The 23,703-nt window shown below is 37.0% G+C and overlaps 1 protein-coding gene across 5 annotated transcripts in view; it reads right to left on the bottom strand.

Moving 5' to 3' along the window:
• Positions 1 to 23,703, bottom strand: part of DNM3 (dynamin 3) — a 555,059-nt gene that overhangs the window by 298,491 nt on the left and 232,865 nt on the right. For 3 of the 5 annotated variants that reach the window (XM_055319209.1, XM_055319207.1, XM_055319210.1), the window contains exons 13-14: positions 5,910 to 5,961; positions 5,073 to 5,102 (exon numbers count right to left, since the gene is read on the bottom strand). In XM_055319209.1, the coding sequence (XP_055175184.1) occupies positions 5,073 to 5,102; positions 5,910 to 5,961 (82 nt within the window). The remainder of the gene's footprint in view (positions 1 to 5,072; positions 5,103 to 5,909; positions 5,962 to 23,703) is intronic. The other 2 variants (XM_055319208.1, XM_055319212.1) reach the window with 1 other exon arrangement.

Below are 23,703 nucleotides of genomic sequence, written 5' to 3'. Positions count from 1 at the left end.
TTTTCTGTTTCCCCAAGGCCAAATGATTGACTTCTGATCAATCAATGGAATGGAAATGCAAAAAATGTGTGACACTTTCAGGCTTGTCCTTAAAAACTTCCTTCAGGGATCCCTGGGTGGCGCAGCAGTTTGGCGCCTACCTTTGGCCCAGGGCGCGATCCTGGAGACCCAGGATCGAGTCCCACATCGGGGTCCCGGTACATGGAGCCTGTTTCTCTCTCTGCCTGTGTCTCTGCCTCTCTCTTTGTGTGACTATCAAAAATAAATAAAAATTAAAAAAAAAAAAACTTCCTTCACTCAGGCTTATTCCTCTTCCCCATCTGCTGGAAGAATAAAGAGGATTCTAAAGTCCATGGGCCAACCATGTAAAGCGGGATGCCCCCCACCTCCTACCACCAGCACCTCAGTGACCTTCACTGAATTAAATTGTTGTTTGTTAAGCTATGGAGTTGACCTCTGGGGTGGAATTGGGATTGAACTGAAACTCTAGGATTGTTTGATATTTGGTTAACATTTCCTAACTAATACAGCAATCAAAACTATTCATATGAGATTATACAATCCTTTATTTCAACCTATCTTCTCAAAACTTCCCTTCTGTTCCCTTGACTACATTTGCTGCCTCCCTGGAAAAAACTCAGCTCAGCTCAATTCCATTGTCTGGTTTCTCAACTTTATTTTAGCTGAAAGGTACAAAAGTAACGCTACCTTTTAGCTATAGAGTAGAAGAGTCATTCACAAGACCAAAAGGACTGGTAATGACTCAGGTGACCAGCACCTCATAGGACCTCCTACCAGTCCACTTATTTTGACAACTTCCCCAGTGATTCTTGATCTCTAGGAAACATTCAATATTAACTGGTCATTCCCCCCCTTGAACCGAACTCTTCTGTTGGCTCTCACCATACCGTTTTCCAAGTCTGCCTACCTCTCTTTTACTCCTTAGATTCCTTCCCAGTTTCTCATTCTGCCCCAACTCTTTATTTCTCCATTAGCCTTTAAATCCTGTATTTTCTTCCATGCTTTTATCCACTGGAGGCAATTTCATCTACTTCCATGATTTCAACTACCATGTATACATTGAGAGCTGTAAAACATATTTCCAGTCCAGATAAGTCTTGAAATTTAACCCTATTGACATCTCCAATAGGCACCAAAAAATGTATCTGAAACTGAAATCATCACCTTTTCCCCTAAAATATGCTTCTTCTTCCCCTGCACTCCCTTTGTCAGGGTATGTCCTGAGCCATTGCCTGGAAAGAGAACTCCCTCCTCCCAATTCCACAACTATTTATAACTCTTCCTACCCTCTAAATGTATTTTGGATCTTTCCTGTCTACATACCAGTTGCTACCAACATTTGTATTTTACCTGAATCATTTCAAAAACATCTTCACCAATTTCTACATTTCTAGTTTTACTCCTCCAAATCATCCCATATGGCCGACACACAATCTTTCCACCATACAAGTCAGATGATATCCCTTCCCTAAAAACTCTTCAATGGCTTCCTACTACCTTTGAGATAAATAGTTCTCTGTCTCTTCTCAACTCTAGACACTTTTATCCAACAACTCTCTGGACACTTTTACTTCCTTCTCCCACAGTAACTCATATTCAACATATCTACCCTTCCTAACTGAATCCAAATCTGAGTTTCTCACTATACTTCCTTCTCCATGGAGAGCACCATTATCTCACCTGTGCCTAAATCAGATATCTAAACAGCATTGCTGATGATGACAAGTCCTCTTCCCAACATCCAGTTCATCACAAATCCTCCTCAATGCATCAGCTTCTCCTCAAATCCAGCACAATCACCAAGCCCAGATCACCATAATCTCTTGTCTGCAACAGCCTCCTAACTCATCTCCTTTTTCTAACCTTGTCCTCCCTTCAAAACCTTTCACATACAGGCAGACTCATCTTGCTAAAATTTATGATTGTACTTGAAACCTTACAATGATACTCCATGGCTTTCAGCACCACAAAAAAAAAAAAAAAAAAAAAAAAAAGCTTCAGTAGAGCTGAGGCCCTAGAGAAGGAAGATGAAAAAATAATTAACAACATAAGAAGATAATAGATAAGGTCAAGACACAAGAGGGGAAGGTGATTTTAGATCTAATGGTCAGGGCCAGTATATTCCCGAAGTGACATTTCAATGTGACCTGAAGGACCAGAAGGAAGTTGCCTTGAAAAAAAAGAGGTAGACTTCAGTTTGTTTACTTACCATCATCCCCCATGGGCTGTGAGGTCCCTGAGGATAGGACCCATGAATTATTCATCTTTCAGTTCTAAACATCTACCACAGTTTTTTATACTCTTAGGTTTTGAATACTTATTTGATGAGTGAAGGGATGAATGAAGGTTGCATTTAAATTATCGGGCAGTGTAACTTTAAGCTAATCGTGTGCTCACATTTTTTTGTACAAATGTTGACATCAACTTGTGGAAATTTCAACCCAACAAATTTCTGGACAGCCATAAGACAAGATAGTCTTTAAAGAGGGGTTTTGCTTTCCTTAAATCCTTCTAAAATATTTCAGAGCAGACTCTGTACAGCAGGATCTTTGATAACCAGGAGCCCAAAGGGAATATCACAATGGATGAACCATCATAGCAAAGGGTATTTCAGCCCCATCAACTATAAAAAGCAGCATCAGTTAACAGTCTGGGCTCCAAGGGTCCCTGGCTTTGAGCTTCTTAATCGGCAAAAACTTTTTATACAAATTCAAATCAACCTCAGACATTCAGATTCGTAAAGAAAATGATTTCAAATAGGTATGGTTCGTTTCTGCTAAGTAGCAAAAAGTAATAAAATATACTAAAATATACTGTACTGCATGTAATTACAGAACTTGATCCTGGAATATAAGATATTTAGGTTCATAACCCCTTACTTGCAAAGTAAAAGGTTTGGGGGGTTTTAAAATTTTTTTAAAGATTTTATTTATTTATTCATGAGAGACACATAGAGACAGGGAGAGACATAGGCAGAGTGATGATGCAGGACTCCATCCCAGGATGGCGGGATCACAACCTGAGCAGAAGGCAGACATTCAACCACCGAGCCACCCAGGTGTCCAAAAGGTTTTTGTTTAAAACAAATAGGGGCACCCAGGTGGCTCAATCAGGTAAGCAGCAACTCCTGATTTCAGCTCAGGTCATGATCTCAGAGTGGTGAGATAAAGCCCTGTGTTGTGCTCTGCACTGGGCCTGGAGCTTGCTTAAGATTCTCTTTCTCCCTCTGATCTGCCCCTCCTCTGCCTCTCTCTCTCTCTCTCTCTCTCTCTCTCTCTCTTTCCTTCTCTAAAAACATTTAAAATAGAAAAGTAAAACAAATAAACAAAACAAAACAAAAATTTAGCAGCAAAATATAACCTGATATGAAAATGTTTATCTCTCATTTAATCCACTTAGTGTGATGATTGTTCATTTGCTTTAATGAAGAAACATAACGTGTTTAATTAAAGGGTGCTGACTCTTGACCCCACATGAATATAGGGTAATATAGGATATATGTGATATATTTTTCTTCTAAAATCCAAAAATATACTTTTCTTCTAAAATCCAAAAAATATACTTTTCTTCTAAAATCCAAAAAATTCTGACATTAATGACACAGCTGGCCCCAAGTGTTTTGGGTAGGGATCTATATTCTAAGACTCACCCAATTCTATTATCTTGAATTAAAGACTTCCATACTGTGTGGGCTTTGAAGTACTCAATGAAAGTAAAGTCACAGAAACACAATTAGCATTATTTCAGCATTTGAAAGCAATATATAATCGAAAACTGTTCTGAATTTCCTTCCAGATTGGTTTTAAAATATGCATTCATGCCACTATACTATTGCTTTTCCAATAAATATAAACTTCTATGAGCTAGAGCTTCTGATCATGAAGAAAGTTTTATGTATAAATCCATGACACATCAAGCCTTAATCTGGGCATTGCAATCTTCAGAATAATTTGCCAAAGCTTCTAATTTCCCCAAATGTTTCATTGTTCTCATTTTATAACTTTTGTAACTTTTTTACATTTTTATATTTTTCTTCTGAAAGTTTCAAGAACAGCACCTGCCTGCTAAGAGCAAGGGAAATATTGTTTGCAGGGCACACATCCAGTACCCAGATGCAAACCTCTTTATGGAAATTACTTCTAATTCTCACAATCATCCTACAGATATATTTTTTATTTTTCTTTTCTATTCTTTTCATCATACAAATGAGCAAACTCAGGTTCAGTTTGTCCCAGGTCACAGTGCTACTAAGTGACAGAGCAGAATTTGAACCCAGTAATGTCTAGTTCCAAAGTCTTTCTTCCAAAACGTCAGGGGCAAATAATTGGCCCAGGCTCCAATCTCATTCTCAACTTGAGCACAACTGAAAAAAGACTTTAGGGCTGCTTCATCTGTGGTACAAATGGGAGCGTAATGTTGTTGTTGTTTAATGCCTTTCCAGTAATTTTATAGTATCTCTACACTTCCATAAAATGAAGATAGAATATCTGGTTTTAAAAGATTCAACTTTAAAGGCATATAAGATAACAATCGATGTGATTTTGGTTTTGTTTTATTTTTTAATGAATACACATAATTGAGTAGGCTTATCAACAAATATAACAAAATCAGATGTTTAATATTCACCCACCTTTTAGAAGCACCAACTACATTTATTGGAAATATGATCATACAAGTTGTAGAGAAAGGCTTACGCCTCATAACAACATAGCACAAAGAGACAGAGATGAAGATCATTAATGATTTTAATTATTTTAAGGCCCATTAAAATTAGAGAAATATCAAAGCACCCACAATGTTAAGGGTTTATTATTATAGCATTTTAGAGTTAACTAGTTCATACCTTTCAATCACAGCAAGTTATTAGCAGTGAAGGGATGAACCCTCTTAAAAGGATTTTTATTTCAATGATACAGTGTTACGGACAAGACAACCTAAGTTTAAAAAAATTAGTAGCAAGCGCTAGTTGAGTTAATCAGTTAAAGACAAACTGTGCCCTTGGGAAGCTAAATGAAAAAGCAACAGTAAAGCTTACAGAACTTAGCTCGTACAATTTGCCTTGAAGGCGGAAGATTGGTTCCCTGAAATAGCAAAGAATTATATGCTTTAGTTCAGAAAAAAGTTTTTAAAATAAAGTCTGTTATTACCTCTTCTCCTTTCAAAACAATGGAAAAAATTCTAGAGCAGAGGTTTCAATTTGTTCAATAATTGTACCTCTGAATTTAAAAAAAACGTGAAATCATCATTGTTTTGACTTGAAAAGAAATAACAATACAAATATTCATTATCACATAAAACATAAAAGAAACAGCAAACTGTCAGAGTTAATGCAATCTCTGCAGAGCGCTATTAGTTAGAGACAGCAGGTCAGCCCAAAACACAAAAACCTAAAAGATCAGATCTAGGAATTAACGTCTTCATTAACCAACAGGAATTTTTTGTGGCAGAGATTCAATCCAACAACTGCCATCTTTATGAGCTGTCCCTTCACTGTTACCAAGCTGTGCAAATGTGTGAACTAGTCAGCAGCACCAGAAGCTCATGCAACTACTCACCGTATTTTAACCTTGAACTGACTCACAGATTTGATGTTAAATCAAATTTAGGGGTAACATAAGCAAGCAAAGTAGGACACAAAGAGTCAATTGTGAAAAGCAGAGCAAATAGCAGAAAAGTTATCTAAAATAAATCATAAAGTGCGTAAAATAGCAAAAATAAATAAATAAATAAAATGCAACACACTCCAAAAACCTTACAAGCAAAAACAAAACAAAAAGCTGCATTTTCAGCAAAGTTTGCACACGATTATTTTGCATTAAAAAATAATCAAGCGACTGAGTTCCAATTCTCTGGGGCAGGCATGCACTGATTATTCTAAAAATTCCTACCTGATTTCCAATTGTGTTTTTCTTGTGAACCTGACTGCTCCTCTGCTGAGCACTGAGAAAAGCAAAGGAGACCATTGCTGAAGAAACTCATAAGATTTTTTTTGGAACAAGTAACACATATTAAAATATATACAGGTTTTCAAAATGTATCAACAACTCAGGCAGAGCAAATACCAAAAATCCAGGCCAGTTTAAGTCTGGAAGCAAGACCAACTCAGGGGAATTAGTACCAATTAACCACACCAAACCATAAACATAAATCACAGTATAAAAAGTTGTATTGCCACACTAATCACATGAGTCTGTGCAAGGACTTGGGGTATTCTAGGAGGTATACAGAATAGCTGTAGTGAAAATGAACGGTTCACATTCATTGAGTATGTTATGTTCTAAGTGTTTTACAGGTATTAGTGACTTTGATTTAAATTTTTATTTTAACTCCATGAAGTAGTTACTATTATTCTTCTCATTTTATAGGAGGAGAGAATGAGTCACAGAGAAGCAAAGTGGCTTTCCCAAAGTTCCTCAGCTAATAAGTGGTGGTATCAAGTCGTCTGATTCCAGATCCCAAATTCATGCTATTACCCAGTCTCACTGCTTTGAATTCCACAACATTCTGACAGTTCCCATAGTGATCTCCAGCTTGGACTTATATCCCCTAACTCCAGACTCATAAATGTTTTGGACAATTCACCCTCTCCACTTGGATGTCTAATGGGCATCTCAAATGTAATAGGCCAAAACTGAACTTGTGATCTCCTTCCTAAAACCTGCTCCACCACAGTTTTCCCCTCCTCAGGGGCAATTCCGTATTTCCAAGTGCTTAAGCCAAAATCCTCGTTTTCTCTCTCTCACACTCCACATCCAATCATGACAAAATGCTATTGACTCTACTTTTTTAAATGTATTCAAAATTCGGGTGACTGGTGGCTTGGTTGGTTAAGCGTCCAACTCTTTGTTTCAGCTAAGGTCATGATCTCGGGATCATTAGATCAAGCTCCACATTGGGCTCCATGCTCAATGGGAAGTCTGCTGTAGATTCTCTCTCTACCTTTCCCCCACTAATACTCCTATTTTCTCTCTCAAATAAATAAATGTTTAAAATAAAGTAAAATTTATTTAAAATTCAACATTTTGGGGCACCTGGCTGGCTCAGTTGGTGGAGCATGCCGACTCTTGATCTTGAGATTATAGATTCAAGTCCCATGATGGCTTTACTTTTACTTAAAAGTAAAATTTTTTAAAAATTAATTAATTTACTTAAATAAAATTCAACATCTTTTTACCACTCCCCATTGTTACCACATTAGTCCAAGCCATGGTTATCTTATTGTTTTGATCACCTATTTTGGTCTCTGCTTCCACACTTGTCCCCCAAACATCAATCCTTAACACAGAGGCCAAAGTGATCCTTTTTTTAAAAAAAGGGGCTTTCTGCCATTCTTCTGCTCAAAACATTCTATACTATTATGCAATACTATTCTACCCAGGGTGAAAGTCCTTACCATGGTCCATAGGCCCTACTCAACCGGCCTCCCACCCTCTGCCTCTTTAAATCATCTACTCTCCCCAACTTGTTCATGGGAGAGGTCCAGCCACACAGACTCCTTTCTTTTTTTCGGACCTGCCAAGCATGCTCCCACCTCAAAACCTTTATGCTACCTATTCCCTTTGTCTAGAATATGCATCCCCCATACATCAGCATGGCTCTCAGCATCACCTCTTTGAAGTCTTTTTTCAAATTTATCTTTTCAATGAGACCTACCATGATGACCCTATTCAAAATTGCATCCCTCCCTTCCAGTACTCTCATCCTCTTTTTACTATTCTATTTTTCTCCATAGCACTTTATGCCTTCAAACATACTATATAGTTTACTGATTTTTGTGTGTATTATTTTCTGTCTTCTTCCATTACAACATAAGCTCTTGTGAGCAAGGGGTTTTGTCTGTTCCATGCCCCCAGTGCCTTGAAACTATGTGGCACCCAGTTGGCTTCAACAAGCATCTGTTGAATAAGAAGTCCAATGAGATTGGTATCATTACAACATGAGCATAGAGGGATTAAGAGCTAGATATGACCCCAAAAATTTAACTCCAGAGCCCAGATATTTATGTGCTATGTTATTCTCTCTCTCAAAAGAATGAAGGCTTTCTTTGAGTAAACACTTATTCATACAAGAAATCACAAGTCATTGTGGTAATTCTGAAAAGCAGACCCTCCCATTAGTTGTTTAATAGTTTTTAGAAGCTGTTTTAGTGATGAAATAGTTTAAAATAGAGAAAATGTAGATTAAAGTCATTAATCAGCTATTTAAAGTGATGGGATATTGTGGTTCAGTAGCAGATCACAAATCACACATTTAGAACAGCTGTTCAAAATAGCAATCTCCTATAATCTACTGTGATGTATTTAAGCTGCTTCTCTTCACTCTCAGGAAGAAACATATACTACATTCAAATGAGGTTGGGGAAGGCATGAGTGGTAAAAGGGCACACAGTATTTGATTACTAAAGACATTTTATGTGTATTTTTTGTTTTGTTTTTCAATTTGCTAATTTCGGGGTCTGACCTTCTTTCCTGTTTGTTATTTTCCTAGTTTTTAGTTAAATGCTTGCTTCTCTTAGTCACTATGAAATTCATCTCTCTCCAACCATCTCTCTACATAATCCAAATCTACATTATTCGGGTTTTTGTGGTGAGGTTGTAAATACAATAAAGTTTGTGTCAGGCTATGGCCAGGGGTCGATATGCCCACTGCCCTCTCGCTGCCCACCATGCCTCGAAGCATGGAGTGCATCTAAAGTATTTCTCTTCTGAGGCTTCAGATCTTGGCCATGCTTTTTTCCTCTGGGGCCTGAAGCATCCGCCCCTTCAGGGAAGAGCTGGGACCAGCTACTACTGTAGTGTGACCATGCCAACTTCACAGCTATGGTCAACATTTCCAAGTACCATAATTGTTCAGGGTTTTCTTAAGAGGAAATGTTTTTAAATAAATCATTTACTAGTGGTAATAATTTCAAACTATAATAGACCCACAGGTGTTTAAAGCAGGCAAACTATAGGGGACCCTTGAATTATGTGTAGATTCCCCTTAAAATCACATAGGAGAAAAACAGAACATAAAGCAAAAGTTAGAGACTGTTGACAATTCTCTGTGCAAAGAATATGGCCATACAGACCACAGTGTCATATCTAAAAGTGAGTGTATGTGTTCAGACAGAGACAAGGGGTAAGGGATTAGACTAATTTCTTAGGTTCCCCTTAGATCCAAGATTACTTGAGATGCAAAGTTATTCTCAGAAGCTTATGACCTACACAGTAGAAAAAGAGATTTTCTACTGACAGAACCTTTATCTACTAAATAATATGTAGGATCTACCATATTCTAAGAATATGTAGGAGTAAAAAGAGATATATTTTATAAGCCAATATCCAGTATTAGTGTTAAAAATGGGGTGCCTGGGTGGCACAGTTGGTTGAGCATCTGACTCTTGGTTTCAGCTCAGGTCATGATTTCAGGGTTGTGAGATCAAGCCCTGTGTTGGGCTCGGTGCTTATCACAGAGTTTGCTTCAGATTCTCTCTCTCCCACTCCCTCTGCCCCTCCTGCTTATGTTCTCTCTCTCTCTCTCTCTCTCAAATAAATCATCAATAAATCTTTTTTAAAAAGCCCAAATCCTAAATTAACTTTACTTTTGACCTAAAGAATAATCTTTTCACAGCAACTGGCCCCATAAAGACAAAGATACTTATTAAAGATGTATTTAGTACTTGAAGTTACTACATAAGCAACACAATAAAAAATAAACTGTCTAGTTATAAAACATTCTTTATCATAATTTTTATGTATGCTGTGATGATTGAACTAAAAACATTTCAAAATATTTATTTAAAAATGGGAGGACTCCTGGGAAAACAGCAGAGTAGGAGGATCCCAAGTTCACTTGGTCCAAGGAACACACCTGGATAACAGCCACATCAGTGCAACCACAGCAGAGAATGACCCAAAGACTGGCAGAATAGACTTTCCACAGTTCATCAGAGAGAGGACGTCACATCAAAAAATGTAGGGGGCAAAGATGCCATGCATGGGGAGCCAGACTCCTGGTGAGACTAAGCAAAAATGCGAAGGACTCCATAAGCACAGAGAAGACCTTATACCAAGGATCCCAGGCACAGGGGATCTACAGGAGGAATATAAGGCCCCATAACAGTTGGCTTTGCAAACCCTTGGAACTTAACTTTGTGAGTTTTTGGGGGTTTTTTTGGGTTTGTTTGTTTGTTTGTTTTTACAACCAGTGAGACTTAACTCTGGAACTTAAAAAATTGGCAGACTCAACTCTGAGAGCTATGAAGAGAGATAAGAATCTGAATCCCTGCCCCTAATGAGACAGTACAACAAACAATCCCACCTAGATACAGCATAGAAGCAGCAGTTTGAAAAGGCACAAGGGGTTATGGGAAGGAGATTTATTTACTAATTTCAGAATGCATGCTAGAGGGGCAGAAATCTTTAGGAGAGTTCTCCAAGAACAAAACAGTTATAAAATGCCATTTCTTCCTACCTGCCTACACTCCTACCCCAAGCCTAGATCTTGACATCTTGATCAGACATCTTGGAAACCAGCTTCAATACCCTCCACCTACCTTGCTGACACTGTGCACCCCACCCCTGCATTCTCTTGTGAATTCACTCCATCCAACCCACTCCACTCTGTAGGAGTCCTCCCAAAGTGGCTCCTACTGCATCTCATCCTGCAAGCAGCCTCAACAGGGACTGGCACCATTCCAAAGTGACTCCTGTCCTTGTGAGAGAGGAAGATAACCACACTCCAATTCCACTGCAGCCCTAGCAGCCTGGCCTTACAACTGACAGTGTAGAGAGAGTGCCCTGCTGATCAGTACATTTGCAGCCCCAATGGTATGGGGGAAGGTGTCTTTGTCTAACTGCCAGCCCCACCCACCAATAAAAACCTCCAGTGAGGCAGCACAGAAAGAAAGCCCTGCAGTTTGGGGTCACTTTGCAACCCTGACAAACAGGCTGAGAGGGCAGGCCTCTGGTCTGACTGCCCCATCACCCAACTACAAGCCCACAGGCACCCCTGGCTGGCCCCTTAACAGCACAGGGACCAAATCTTGCCCACAACAGGTAAAGTGAGCCATTGCAGTTCACTGGACTGAAGGCAAAGAAGGCTGCCACAATATTAGGGCACATGAAACCCACACAGGAGACACCTCTGGAGTGCCTGGTTCTGCTGAACAGAAGACGTTGTGCTACAGGGCACCACAGGCTTCTACCTCATAAAACTACTACTTTCAAGATCCAGGAGACATAACTGCTTTTCCTAATACATAGAAACACAGACAAAATGAGGAGACAGAGGAATACGTCACAAATGAAAGAACAGGGCAAAATCACCAGGAACAGAGCTAAATGAAACAAAGACAAGAATATGCCTGATTAAAAAAAAAAAATCAAAGTAATTACACCTACTGGACTTGAGAAAAAAATGGAGGGTCTAGTGAGACCTTCAACAAAAAGATAGAAGATATAAAAAAGAACCAATCAGATGAAGAATTCAATAAATGAAATAAAAAATACACTAAAGGAATCAAAAGTATAGTTGAGGAGGCAGAAGAATGGATCAGCAAGCTGGAAGACAGAGTACTGGAAAGAAACTAAAATGAACAGAAAAAAAAAAGAATAATAAAAAATGAGAATAGGTTAAGGGAACTCATCAAGCATAATAACATTTGCATTTTGGGATCCCAGAAAGAGAAAAGAGAAAGGAAGGAGAAAATTTATTTTAAAAATTAATAGCTCTAAACTTCCCTAATCTATGAGGGGAAACAGCTATCTGATTCCAGGAGGCACAGAGAGCCTCCAATAAAAATCAACCCAAGAAGGTCCACCTCAAGACACATAATAATTAAAATGGCAAAAAATAGTGATAAAGAGAGAAGTTTAAAAGCAGCAAGAGAAAAGAAAACATTTATTTTTTTTAAAGATTTTATTTATTCATTCATGAGAGACATAGAGAAAGAGAGAGGCAGAGACACAGTCAGAGGGAGAAGCAGGCTCCATGCAGGGAGCCCAACACAGGACTCGATCCTGGGTCTCCAGGATCAGGCCCCAGGCTGAAGGCGGGACTAAACCACTGAGCTACCCGGGCTGCCCCAAGAAAACATTTACATACAAGGGAAACCCCGTAAGGCTCAGCTGATTTTTTTCAGCAGAAACTTTGCAAGCCAGAAGAGAGTGGCCTGATATATTCAAAGTACTGAAAAGAAAAAAAAAAACCTACAACCAAACATACTTTACTCAGTATAGCTATCATTCAGAATAGAAGGAGAGATAAAGAATTTCCCAGACAACAAAAGTTAAAGGAGTTCATCACAAATAAACCAGACTTACAAGAAACATTAAAGGGAATCCCTTGAATGGAAAGAAAAGGCCATATTCAGGAGTAAGAAAACTGTGAAAGGGAAAAAATTTCACAGTTAAATATAAACATAATAAAAGTATTAGATTAATCACTCATAAAACAAGGTTGGAGTTTAAAGCACAAAGGCAGTAAAATCAGATCTATAAAAAAATCAGTCAAGAGATTCATGAAATAAGAGGAGATAAAGTATGACATCATATACATAAAACATGGGAGGGGGAGGAAAACTAGTGCTTTTAGAATGAGTTCAAACTTAAGTGACCATCAACTTAATATAGACTGCTATATGCATAAGATGTTATATATGAGTGTAAGGGTAGATGCAAATTAGAAACCTATAATACATATGCAAAAAATAAGGAGAAAGCAATCTAAGCATATCACTAAAGAAAGCTATCAAACCACAAGGGAAGAGAGCAAAAGAAGTAAGGAACAGAGAACTACAAAAACAACCAGAAAACAGGTAACAAAATGGCAATTAGTACGTACTAATCAATAATTACTTTGAATGTAAATGGACTAAATGCTCCAATCAAAAGACACTGTGTGACGGATGGATTAAAAAAAAGAAAAAAGCAAGACCCATCTATGGGCTACCTATAAGAAACTTATTTCAGACCTAAAGACACAAGTAAATTGAAAGTGAAGGGATGGAAAAAGCATATACCATGTAAATGGAAGCAAAAAGAAAGATGGGATAGCAGTATTTTTATCAGACAAAATAGACTTTAAAATAAAGACTGTAAATAAGAGACAAAGAAGGACACTACATAATGATAAAGGCAAAAATCCAACAAGAGGATATAACAGTTGTAAATATTTGTAGACCCAACATAAGAACTAAATACATAAAGCAACTATTAACAGACCTAAAGGAAGAAATGGACAGTAATACAATAGTAGGGAACTTTAACACCCCACTCACATCAGTGGATAGATGCTCCAGGCAGAATATTAACAAAGAAACAAAATCTTTGAGTGACACATTAAACTAAATGGATCTAGGGATCCCTGGGTGGCTCAGCAGTTTAGCACCTGCCTTTGGCTTAGGGTGTGATCCTAGAGTCCCAGGATCAAGTCCCACATCAGGCTCCCTGTATGGAGCCTGCTTCTCCCTCTGTGTCTTTGCCTCTCTCTCTTTCTGTGTCTCTCATGAATAAATAAAATCTTTAAAAAAAATAAACAGATAACAGATAAATTTGAACATTCTATCCAAAAACACTGGAATACATTCAAGTCTACATGACACATTCTCCAGAATAGATCACATATTAGGCCACAAAACAAGGTTCAACAAATTAAAAAATATTGAAATCATATCATGGATCTTTTCTGACCACAATTGTATGAAACTAGAAGTCAATGACACCCAAAAAAAGTGCTGAAAAGAAATAACAGAATAACAGAAATAGATGGAGGCTAAATAACATGCTACTAAACAATGAATGTGTCAACCAAGAAATCAAAGAGGAAATTAAAAAATACATGGAGAGAAATGAAAATGAAAACACAGTGGTCCAAAATATTGGGGATGCAACATAAGCTGTTCAAAGAGGGACGATTATAGCAAAGTAGGCTTACCTCAAGAAGCAAAAAAAAAAAATTTCAAATAAGCAACTTAACCTTATACCTATAGGAGCTATAAAAAGGAAAACAGAGCCTAATGCCCGTAGATGGAAGAAAATAATAAAAAACTAGAGCAGAAAAAAATGAAATCGAGACTAAAAGAATAAAACAGATTAATGAAGCCAAAAGTTGGTTCCTTGAAAAAATCAACAAAATTGATAAACCTTTACTTAGACTCATTAGGAAAGGGAGAGATCTCAAATAAATAAAATCATAAATGAAAAATAATAGCCCACACCACAGAAATAGAAAGATTCTAAGAGAATATTATGGAAAACTAAATGCCAACAATCTGTACAACCTTCCAAAATTGAATTAGAAAGAAACAAAATTTGAACAGACTCATTACCAGCAGTGAAATCAAATCAGTAACTAAAACAAAACAAAACAAAAACAAAACCTCCTCCTCCCAAAAAACAAAAGTCCAAGACCAGACGGCTTCACAGGTGAATTCTACCAAACATTTAAAGTAGAGTTAATACCTATCCTTCTCAAAATATTCCAGATAATAGAGGAGGAAGGAAAGCATCCAAATTTATTCTGAGGCCAGCATTTTCCTGATACTAAAACCAGATAAAAACACTACAAAAAAGAATACTACAGGCCAATATCTCTGATGAACATAGATGCAGAAATCCTCAACAAAATATTAGCAAATCAAATCCAACAATACATTAAAAAAATCATTCACCACGATGAAGCAGGATTTATCTATTTCAGGGATGCAAAGGTAGTTCAGTATTCACAAATCAATCAACGTGGTACATCACATTGACAAGAGAAAAGAGATAAACCATATAATCACCTCACTAGATGCAGAAAAAGCATCTGACAAACTACAACATCCATTCATAATAAAAACCTCTCAACAAGGTATTAAATATACCTCAACATAATAAAGTCCTTATATGAAAAACACACAGCTAACATTATAGTCAATGGTGAAAAACCAAGAGCTCCTCCTCTAAAAGCAGGAACAAGATCAGGATGTCCACTCTCATCACTTTTGTTCAACATAGTACTGGAAGTTTGAACCACAGCAATCAGACAAGAAAAGGAAGTAAAAGCCATCCAGATTGGTAAGGAGGAAGTAAAGCTGTCATTATTGGCAGATGACATGATACTATATATAGAAAACCTTAAAGAATCCGCCAAAAAACTACTAGAACTAATACACAAATTCAATAGACTTGGGATAAAAAGTTAATATGTGAAAATCTGTTGTGTTTCTATAAACTAATAATGAAATGGCAAAAAAGAGAAATTAAGAAAACATTTACAATTTACATCATTTACAATTGAACCAAAAAGAATAAAATACTGGAGGTGCCTAGATGGCTCAAATTGGTTAAGCATCTGACCCTTGATTTCAGTTCAGATCATAAGTTCAGGGTCATGGGATGGAGGCCTGCATCAGGCTCTGTGCTGGGCATGGAGCCTGTGTATGATTCTTTCTCTCCATCTGCCCTTACCCCCTGCTCTCAAAAATAGGAATAAACTTAACCACAGTGATGCTCATGGATCAGAAGAACCAATATTGTTTAATGTCCATACTACCCAAAGTAATCTACACATTTCATGCAATCCCTATCAAAATAACATTTTTCACGTAACTAGAACAAATATTACTAACACTTGTATGAAATAACAAAAGACTCCAAATAGCCAAAGCAATCTTGAGAAAGAAAAAGAAAGATGGAAGTGTCACAATCCTAGGTTTTAAGATACACTACAAAGCTGTAATCATCAAAACAGTATGGGACAGGCACAAAAATAGATACATATATCAGTGGAACAGAAAAGAGAGGCCAGAAATAAACCTATGTTTTTATGGTTAACTGATCTATAACAAAGGAGACAAGAATTTACAATGGGAAAAAGTTTCTTTGACAAATAGCATTGGGAAAACTAGACAGCTGCAGGCAAAAGAATGAAACTGGATCACTTTCTTACATCAGACACAAAAATAAACTCAAAATGGTTTAAATACCTAACTGTGAGACCTGAAACCAAAGAATTCCTAGAAAAAAACATAGGTGCTAATTTCTTTGACATCTACCATAGAAACATATTTTCTAGATATGTCTCCTTTGGCAAGGGACACAAAGGAAAAATTAAACTATTGGGACTATGCCAAAATAAAAAGCTTCTACAGAGCAAAGGAAATCATCAACAAATGAAAAGAAAAACTACTGAATAGGAGGACATATTGCAAATGATATATTCAATTATAGGTACGTATACAAAATATATAAAGGAACTTATACAACTCAACACCCAAAAACCAAATAATCCAATTTTTAAAAGGGCAGAAGACCTGATTAGACATTTTTCCAAAGAAGATACAGAGATAGCCAAAGGACACAGAAAAAGATTTTCAAAATAACTAATCATCAGGGAAATGCTAATCAAAACCACAATATGATATCACCCACACCTGTCAGAATGGATAAAATAAAAAACAGAAGAAATAACAAATGTTGGCAAAGATGAAAAGAAAAAGGAAACCTCATGCACTGATGGTGGGAATGTAACCTGGTGCAGCCGCTGAGGAAAACAGTATGGAAGTTCCTCAAAAAATTTAAAATAGAATTACCATATGATCCAGTAATCCCATTAAAGGGTATTTACCCAACAAAAATGAAAACAATTTAAAGGATATATTCACTTTTATGTTTATTTCAGCATTATTTACAATAGCCAAGATATGCAAGCAACCCATGTGTCCATCTATAGATGTATGGCTAAAGATTTAGTATATGTACACACACACACACACACACACACACACTATGGATTATTACTCGGTCTTTAAAAAGAATGAAATCTTGCCATTTGCAACAACACAGATGGACCTTGAAAGTTATTATACTAACTGAAATAAATCAGAGAAAGACAAGTACTAAATGATTTCACTCATATGTGGAATTAAGAAACAAAACAAATGAACAAAGATAAAAGAGACAAACAATAAAAACATTCTTAAATACAGAGAACCAACTGGTGGTTGCCAGAGGGGAGGTTGGTGGGGGATGAGTGAAATAAATAAAAGGGATTAAGGGTACTTATCTTGATGAGCAATGAGAAATATATAGAATTGTTGAATCATTATATTATATACTTGAAAGGAATTTTTTTTAAGAATTTAACACTGTATGCTAATTATACTTGAATTTTTAAAAATAAACTAAGAAAATAAATTAAGTTAAATTTAAAAATACAAATACAAATTAAAACGTAATCATGAGAAACCATGTAAGGACCTGCAAGTTATCTTGAGCCTTTGGACATATTCTTGGTGATAGGTACTTGGTTGGTTATATCCACAACATTGAAAACATACCTATATATAATGCTTTACCCTGACATAAGTCAAAAATTTTAGGGCACCAGTTATCTGCAAGACACTCTGTAGGAGATATAAACACAAATAACGTATCATCCTTGTCATCAGAAGCCTCCAATTTACCCAGTGTAGGTAGTGAGAAATATACACAAAACACAACATAGAAAAAATAAGCTCTATGAGAATAAATATGTGAGGATATAACAGAAAGCTAAAAAATAAGGTGCTTTTATTCCAAATGTAGGATATAATTACCTTATATCTTCTTATTCTGGGTGTGTTTGTTCTTAATTGTATAAATTTCTATTACACACAAGTCACTGTGGAAGGCTTTGCTAAAGCTCTAACACACATAAAACTAAATGAGGTTAATTTAATTTTCTGAGACTTAATGATTTTAAAAGTATATAAGAGGTTTAAAATTTTGTAAAAATAAGAGCACAACTGAATTCATTCAAAGAAGAAAATCCATATTATCTTTTAGCTCAAAAATTTTTTTTACATATTGGTTTCTATCCTTGTCCATGTGCACACACAATAAGAGATTCAAATAACAAGTGCATGCCAAGGAGGTGTGTGTCCATTTTCAAATAAGTCCTATACATAGTAATTGGTCTGAATGTTCAGAGAAAAGAAAGATTATTTTGGTCTGATGTGATCTGAGATTTTCACAGAAAACTTGAAAAGAGGTTAAACTTTAATAAAGGAAGACAAGCAACTGCATTCCAAGAGAATAGGGTAGTATTAGCAAAGCCAGGAGGTAGAAAAAATGAGGCATGTAGGGAAGTTGTGGAAAGTAAAACTATTATGGCAAAATTATATAATCATAGACTCAGGTTTGTAAAATGACCTTAAAAGCCATCTAGTACAATAACTGTATGTTGAGGCCAATTATGAAGAATTTGGCCACTATATTAGAGGCAGCAAAAAGTATTCAAAGTTTCTGAGCCAGCAAATGACATGATCAAAGCAATGTTTTAGTAAAATTACCTCCCTGAAATGGGTAGTATTGACTCTGAAGCAGGAAAGATAGGAAACAGCCAGCCTAGATCCCCTCCTTCTGACTGCTGGAGTCCTGCTCAGCTTTCAGAGTCAATCGAGTACCATTTCTGGATTATGCCTTCTTAGAAATCTCCAATTATCTCCCTTTCCCATGAACTCCCAAAGCTCTTCGTCTGTGCCTGTATTATACAAACAGGACCTTGTTATAGGCAGATCTCTAACTCCTTCCAACTATGTCTGCTCCTTGATGGCTGATGATGTGTTGCATTAATCTGGGTATCTTTCCCTCTCTTTACCACTGGAATTACCCAGCACAGTGTTTATAGTAGTTTCTTAAGAGATATTTATGAAAGTATGTGGTGCCTGGGTGACTCAGTTGGTTAAGTGTCTGCCTTTGGCTCAGGGTCCTAGGATCCAGCCCCATGTCAGGCTTTCTGCTCAGCAGAGAATCTGCTTCTCCCTCTATGCTCGCTCTCTTTCACTCTCAAATAAATCAAATCTTTTTTAAAAAAGAAATATTCATGAAATTATATTTTGATACCAAGGTTATTTTTAACTAGATTATTAATGCTTATCTGCAATAAGAAATTTAAATAATATAAAGAAGTGTGCCATAGACATGTGCTGCAGCAAGAGTATGGTACATTGGGGCACCTGGGTGGCTCAGTGGTTGAGCATCTGCCCAGAGTCCTGGGATTGAGTCCTGCATCAGGCTGCCCAGAGGGAGCCAGCTTCTCCCCTTGCCTATGTCTCTCATTAATAAATAAATAGAATCTTAAAAAAAAAAGAGTATGGTACCTTGAGGGAGATGCAAAAGTGGTCAGTCTGACCAGAGGATAGGGGCTAGGGGGTGGGCCATCAACAGTGATGATAGAATAGCCTGAAGAGGTAAGCAGAAGACAGACTCCACGGGACCTTGAAAACCACACTAATGAGTTTAGACTTTATTCTGAAAGTAATAGGGAATCCCAAAAGGAATGAGAATGAACATGCCGAGAGGCAGGGAGACTGCTATAGTAACCCAGGCAAAGGAAGACTAACTTTAGTAGTCTTAATGATGACAGGAAGAAATAGACAAATTCAAAACATATTATAGAGGTAGAAACAAATGGACTGGGTAAAGATGGAGGGAAACAAAGATGAGGGGAAGAAAGAATAGAGAATGATGCTCAGGGTCCTGGTGTGAACTGGGAGTTTCCATCCACAGAGAGAGGGAACAATGGAGAGGACTAAATTCTAAGACCACATGATGAGTTTAATTTAGGAATATTTGGTTGTGGTTTCCACAGGATATACAAGTAGAGATGCCTAGTATGTAGTAGAATATGGTACACAGTCTAGGAAAAAGTTCTGGAATGGATGTCTAGGTTTAGAATCATTAGATAAAGGGGGTAACCGCAACCATTACGATGGGAGTTATTGGTCAGGGACAGTGCAGTAAGTGAGAAAAGAGGATCTATGAAAGAATCATGATTAAAAAAAAAAACAGTTTTTAAGCCATGATTGGAGGATGAAGAGCTCCAAATAAAACTGAGGAGAGGCTAGAAGAAAAAGAGGAAAGCCAGGAGATAGTTGAGTAGTGCTGAAGTAAAGGGCAGCGCTCAACAAGACATGGTTATGGTATAAAATGGAAGACTCAGAATTGCCCATTGGATCAGCTGTTTTGTGTCAACCAAAAGCAGTCTCAGTACAGTAATGTGGCAGAAACAAGACTGCAGTGGGCTGAAAAGTGAAAGAGACGTGAGAAAGAAAAAAGGGAAATCTAAATGTTGACTCTACATCAACTCATAGAGGGCTCAAATAAATCAAGGAAATGGAGTCCCTCAGAGATGCAGATTCCACAGCAGACATTAGGGTGTGCCTCACCCTCCACTACTATGTTTAGTTTGTAGAAGAGACTTGGAAATCAATGAAATTTTAATAGTAACCATGATAGGGAAAAAAACAGCAAAATGGCAACATACAGACTTAAGGCAGTATAAGGAAAAAGCCCGTCCTTTATGATCCTTTGGTGATAGAGCAATTCAAGAGTTGACTGCATGTTCCTAAGCCTCGGGGTTTGCTTAGCAGCAACTAACAGAGTTATCTTCTTTTTCTCTTCTAGTAGCCACTATTGTAGGTCACCACCAAGCTGTTACCAATGAAGGACTCACAACAGTCAGCTGGACTCACCATACTCTAGAACTCTGCTGTTCAATACAGTTACTGGTAGCCAAATGTGGCTATTTAAATCAAAAGTTTAATTAAAATTTAATTTAACTTTCATTTGTTTTGTGGGCCACATTTAAGCTACTCAATAGATACATGTGGCTGGTGGCTACTGTATTGGACAGCACAGATTATAAATTATTCCATCCTTTCGGAAAGTTCTACTGGACAGCACTGCTCTGGAATTAAGTTAAGCTCTTTCAGAATGTTCTTTTATACTACCCCAAGAAGATTATGAACACTTGCCAAGAGTCCCAAGAGTACAGCTTATCACATCCTAGCTTGGCTCCATCCAATCAGATTGAAGCCAAAAGGGAAAGAAAACTACATAATGTCAATTCCCCCTGCAAGATCTTCAGTGAAGTCACAGGCTAAATATTATGCAAGAAAATCCTCCAGGATTTGGGGGCCTATCAAAGAAGGATGACTCACCTTCTAAGATCCACTTCAGAGATGAAGATAATGTTCAAAATAACAGATTTGAGAATGAAAGAGAAAAGTAGAAGTCTGCTGATTTTTAAAATGGTGCTTAAAACATTAGAATTCATAACTTATTTGAATAGGTGATTTTTTTTGAATAGGTGATATTAATGATGCCCTTGCAAGTTGTTCAACCCTGTATTTCTACCTGATACCAGTCCCAGTAAAGCAACCAAGCATTTAATTCCTGAATTTGTATATGAGTCAAAAGAATAATCAATCTTGTTATAATACCCAAAATTTGATTCCACAAGAGAGAGAACATTTTTGTGTTAAAGAATAGGAACTAAAAACACCCTTATGATATAATATAATTATGTATTAGGAAAAAAAAGGGAAAAAAACATTGCTCTGGAATTTGATGCCAAGGTTCCCATATACCACCTTTAATAAAATGGCAACAGGGGTACCTGAGTGGCTCAGTCAGTTAGGCATCTGCCTTCAGCTCAGGTCATAATCCCACACTGGGCTTCCTTGTTTGTTGGAAGCCTGCTTCTCCCTCTCCCTTTGCTGCCCCCCACTGCTTGTGCTTGCTCTTACTCTTTCTCTATCAAATAAATTAATAAAATCTTTTTTTAAGTGGCAACAAAGGCACTCCAGAGGATCAGAAAGGAGATACCATGAATATTACAACCAATAGAATTTTCCTGGTACTCATATAATAAGGAACTGAAATCTGCACACTTTCAACTATGAGAAAACAGGTGCTGAGACCTACCCAGCAGATTGAAAAACGGACTTGGTCTGCCACTCGCAGCATAGAGATATTACTATTCATGATCTATGTCTAGAGCCTATTTTTCTTTTAAACAATTGGACTGTATAGGTTATAGACGGAAGGCAAATTGTGCCCATGAAACAAATGAAGAAGAGCACAAGAAATATGAAAGTTCACTTCCCAAGGCACTCAGCCAACAAGCTTGCCTTTCTATTCAAATATAGCAAGGTTACAGAGAAAGAGGGGAAGTGAATAAAAGAACAATTGGAGTAGCTTTTGTTTTCTTAAATAACAAAACCTAGTATTGTGTAAAAAAGAAAAAAAGAAAGAATGTAGGGTTGTTGTTTTTTTTTCAACAGAGATAATCAATTAAAATCCTTAAGTCATGAGGCAAGTTGATGTTTTCTTCTGAAATATTGGACTTTTAGATTCAGAAACTATAATATAAAGATCAAGCTTTCAGAAATCAGGAAATTCCAAAGCAAGCCTACAGCAGTGCTTACTTGGATACATTACACATGGTACATATTTTACGGTCCATGTTTGACAAATAGCTGGGAGATGAAAAAAAATTCCACACATTCAGCATGGCAGAGTAAGGTCTACAGCAGAAAGGGGAAGTCTGGGCATTACTCTGAGAATTAATATTCTGTTAATCTAATTTTAGCAATTTGTTTTCTTTTTTTTTTAATTTTAAGAAAAGTTATCCCAACCTTTTTAAAAGATTTTATTTATTTATTCATGAGAGAAACAGAGAGAGAGAGAAAGAGAGACAGAGACACAGGCCGAGGGAGAAGCAGGCTCCATGCAGGGAGCCCAATGTGGAACTCAATCCCAGATCCCGGGATCACGCCCTGAGCTAAAGGCAGACGCTCAACCGCTGAGCTACCCAGGGATCCCAAAAATGTCATCCCAATTGAAAAAAATATATGTGTGTGTGAAATGCTATGTCCATCAACATCCTATAAATCTGAGAGGTGGATCCCCTCTTTTGGCAACTCTCTAAATATCTCATGAAATAAATGCTTATTTTCCTCAACTCCAGACCTTAATTTTCTATCTTTGGAACTTAAAAATACTTACATAATTGTCTTCAAATATGGCTTGACTTTTCTTCTTTGATGGAAACAGCATTCCTGCCAACTTTAAAATTTATAGCTACAACCATATTTTTTTAATTTTTAAAAGCACAAAAAAATACCACAATCCCTTAAGTGATTTTGAAATGAACATTTCTTCATATTTATAATTGTCCCATGTCACACTGAAATGTACTCCAACTCAGCATACAAATGGAAAGAACATTCACCTCTGAGTCGTGTTTAGAGATAATATCAGCAACTAAAAAAATTTTCCAGTGGCAATCATACTCCAATCATGATAAATTTCATAACAAAGTAAAATGGTACATCTAAAGTAATCAAATTCCTCTGTGTATCTGTGTGTGTGTGGGGGGGGGGCACTTTCTCACTTTTACAGACTACACCACAGTTTTCAAAAGCACTTTCCCATAACTTCATTAATTTGATCTTCCAACAATCCTGAAAGGTACACAAGACAGGGATTACTTATTATTCCATTTGATAGAGCAGTAAACTGAGATACAGAAAGGCTAAATGACTTGCCAAAACCCAAAGCTCACCAGTGACAAATCCTGGAAAAATTATCCAGACTGCTGACTCTTAGGCTAGTCCTTTAAAAGAAAGTTGAGATGTGCAGTTTAAATTAGATGAAAAATGTGCATAGTTGCTAGGTGCCTAAAGCAGTTTGAACAATGCTTCTTTTTTCTCCCTCAACATCATAAAGGTTCAAGCCTATCTCACTGCTGGGAAAATGGGGCAGTCACCTGGATTACAGAGAGACTGCATCAAAAAGTTGAGTTTGAAAGTATTTACATTTGCAAAATTATATGCTGTTGGAAACCTAGTCAATATAATAGTGAACAGTTTATGACATAGAAAATATT

Source organism: Nyctereutes procyonoides, unplaced genomic scaffold, assembly GCF_905146905.1.
Source record: "Nyctereutes procyonoides isolate TBG_1078 unplaced genomic scaffold, NYPRO_anot_genome, whole genome shotgun sequence".
NCBI classification, from domain to species: Eukaryota; Metazoa; Chordata; class Mammalia; order Carnivora; family Canidae; genus Nyctereutes; species Nyctereutes procyonoides.
Note: the sequence above shows the minus strand (reverse complement) of the source record. Positions and strands in the feature narration are given on the sequence as shown.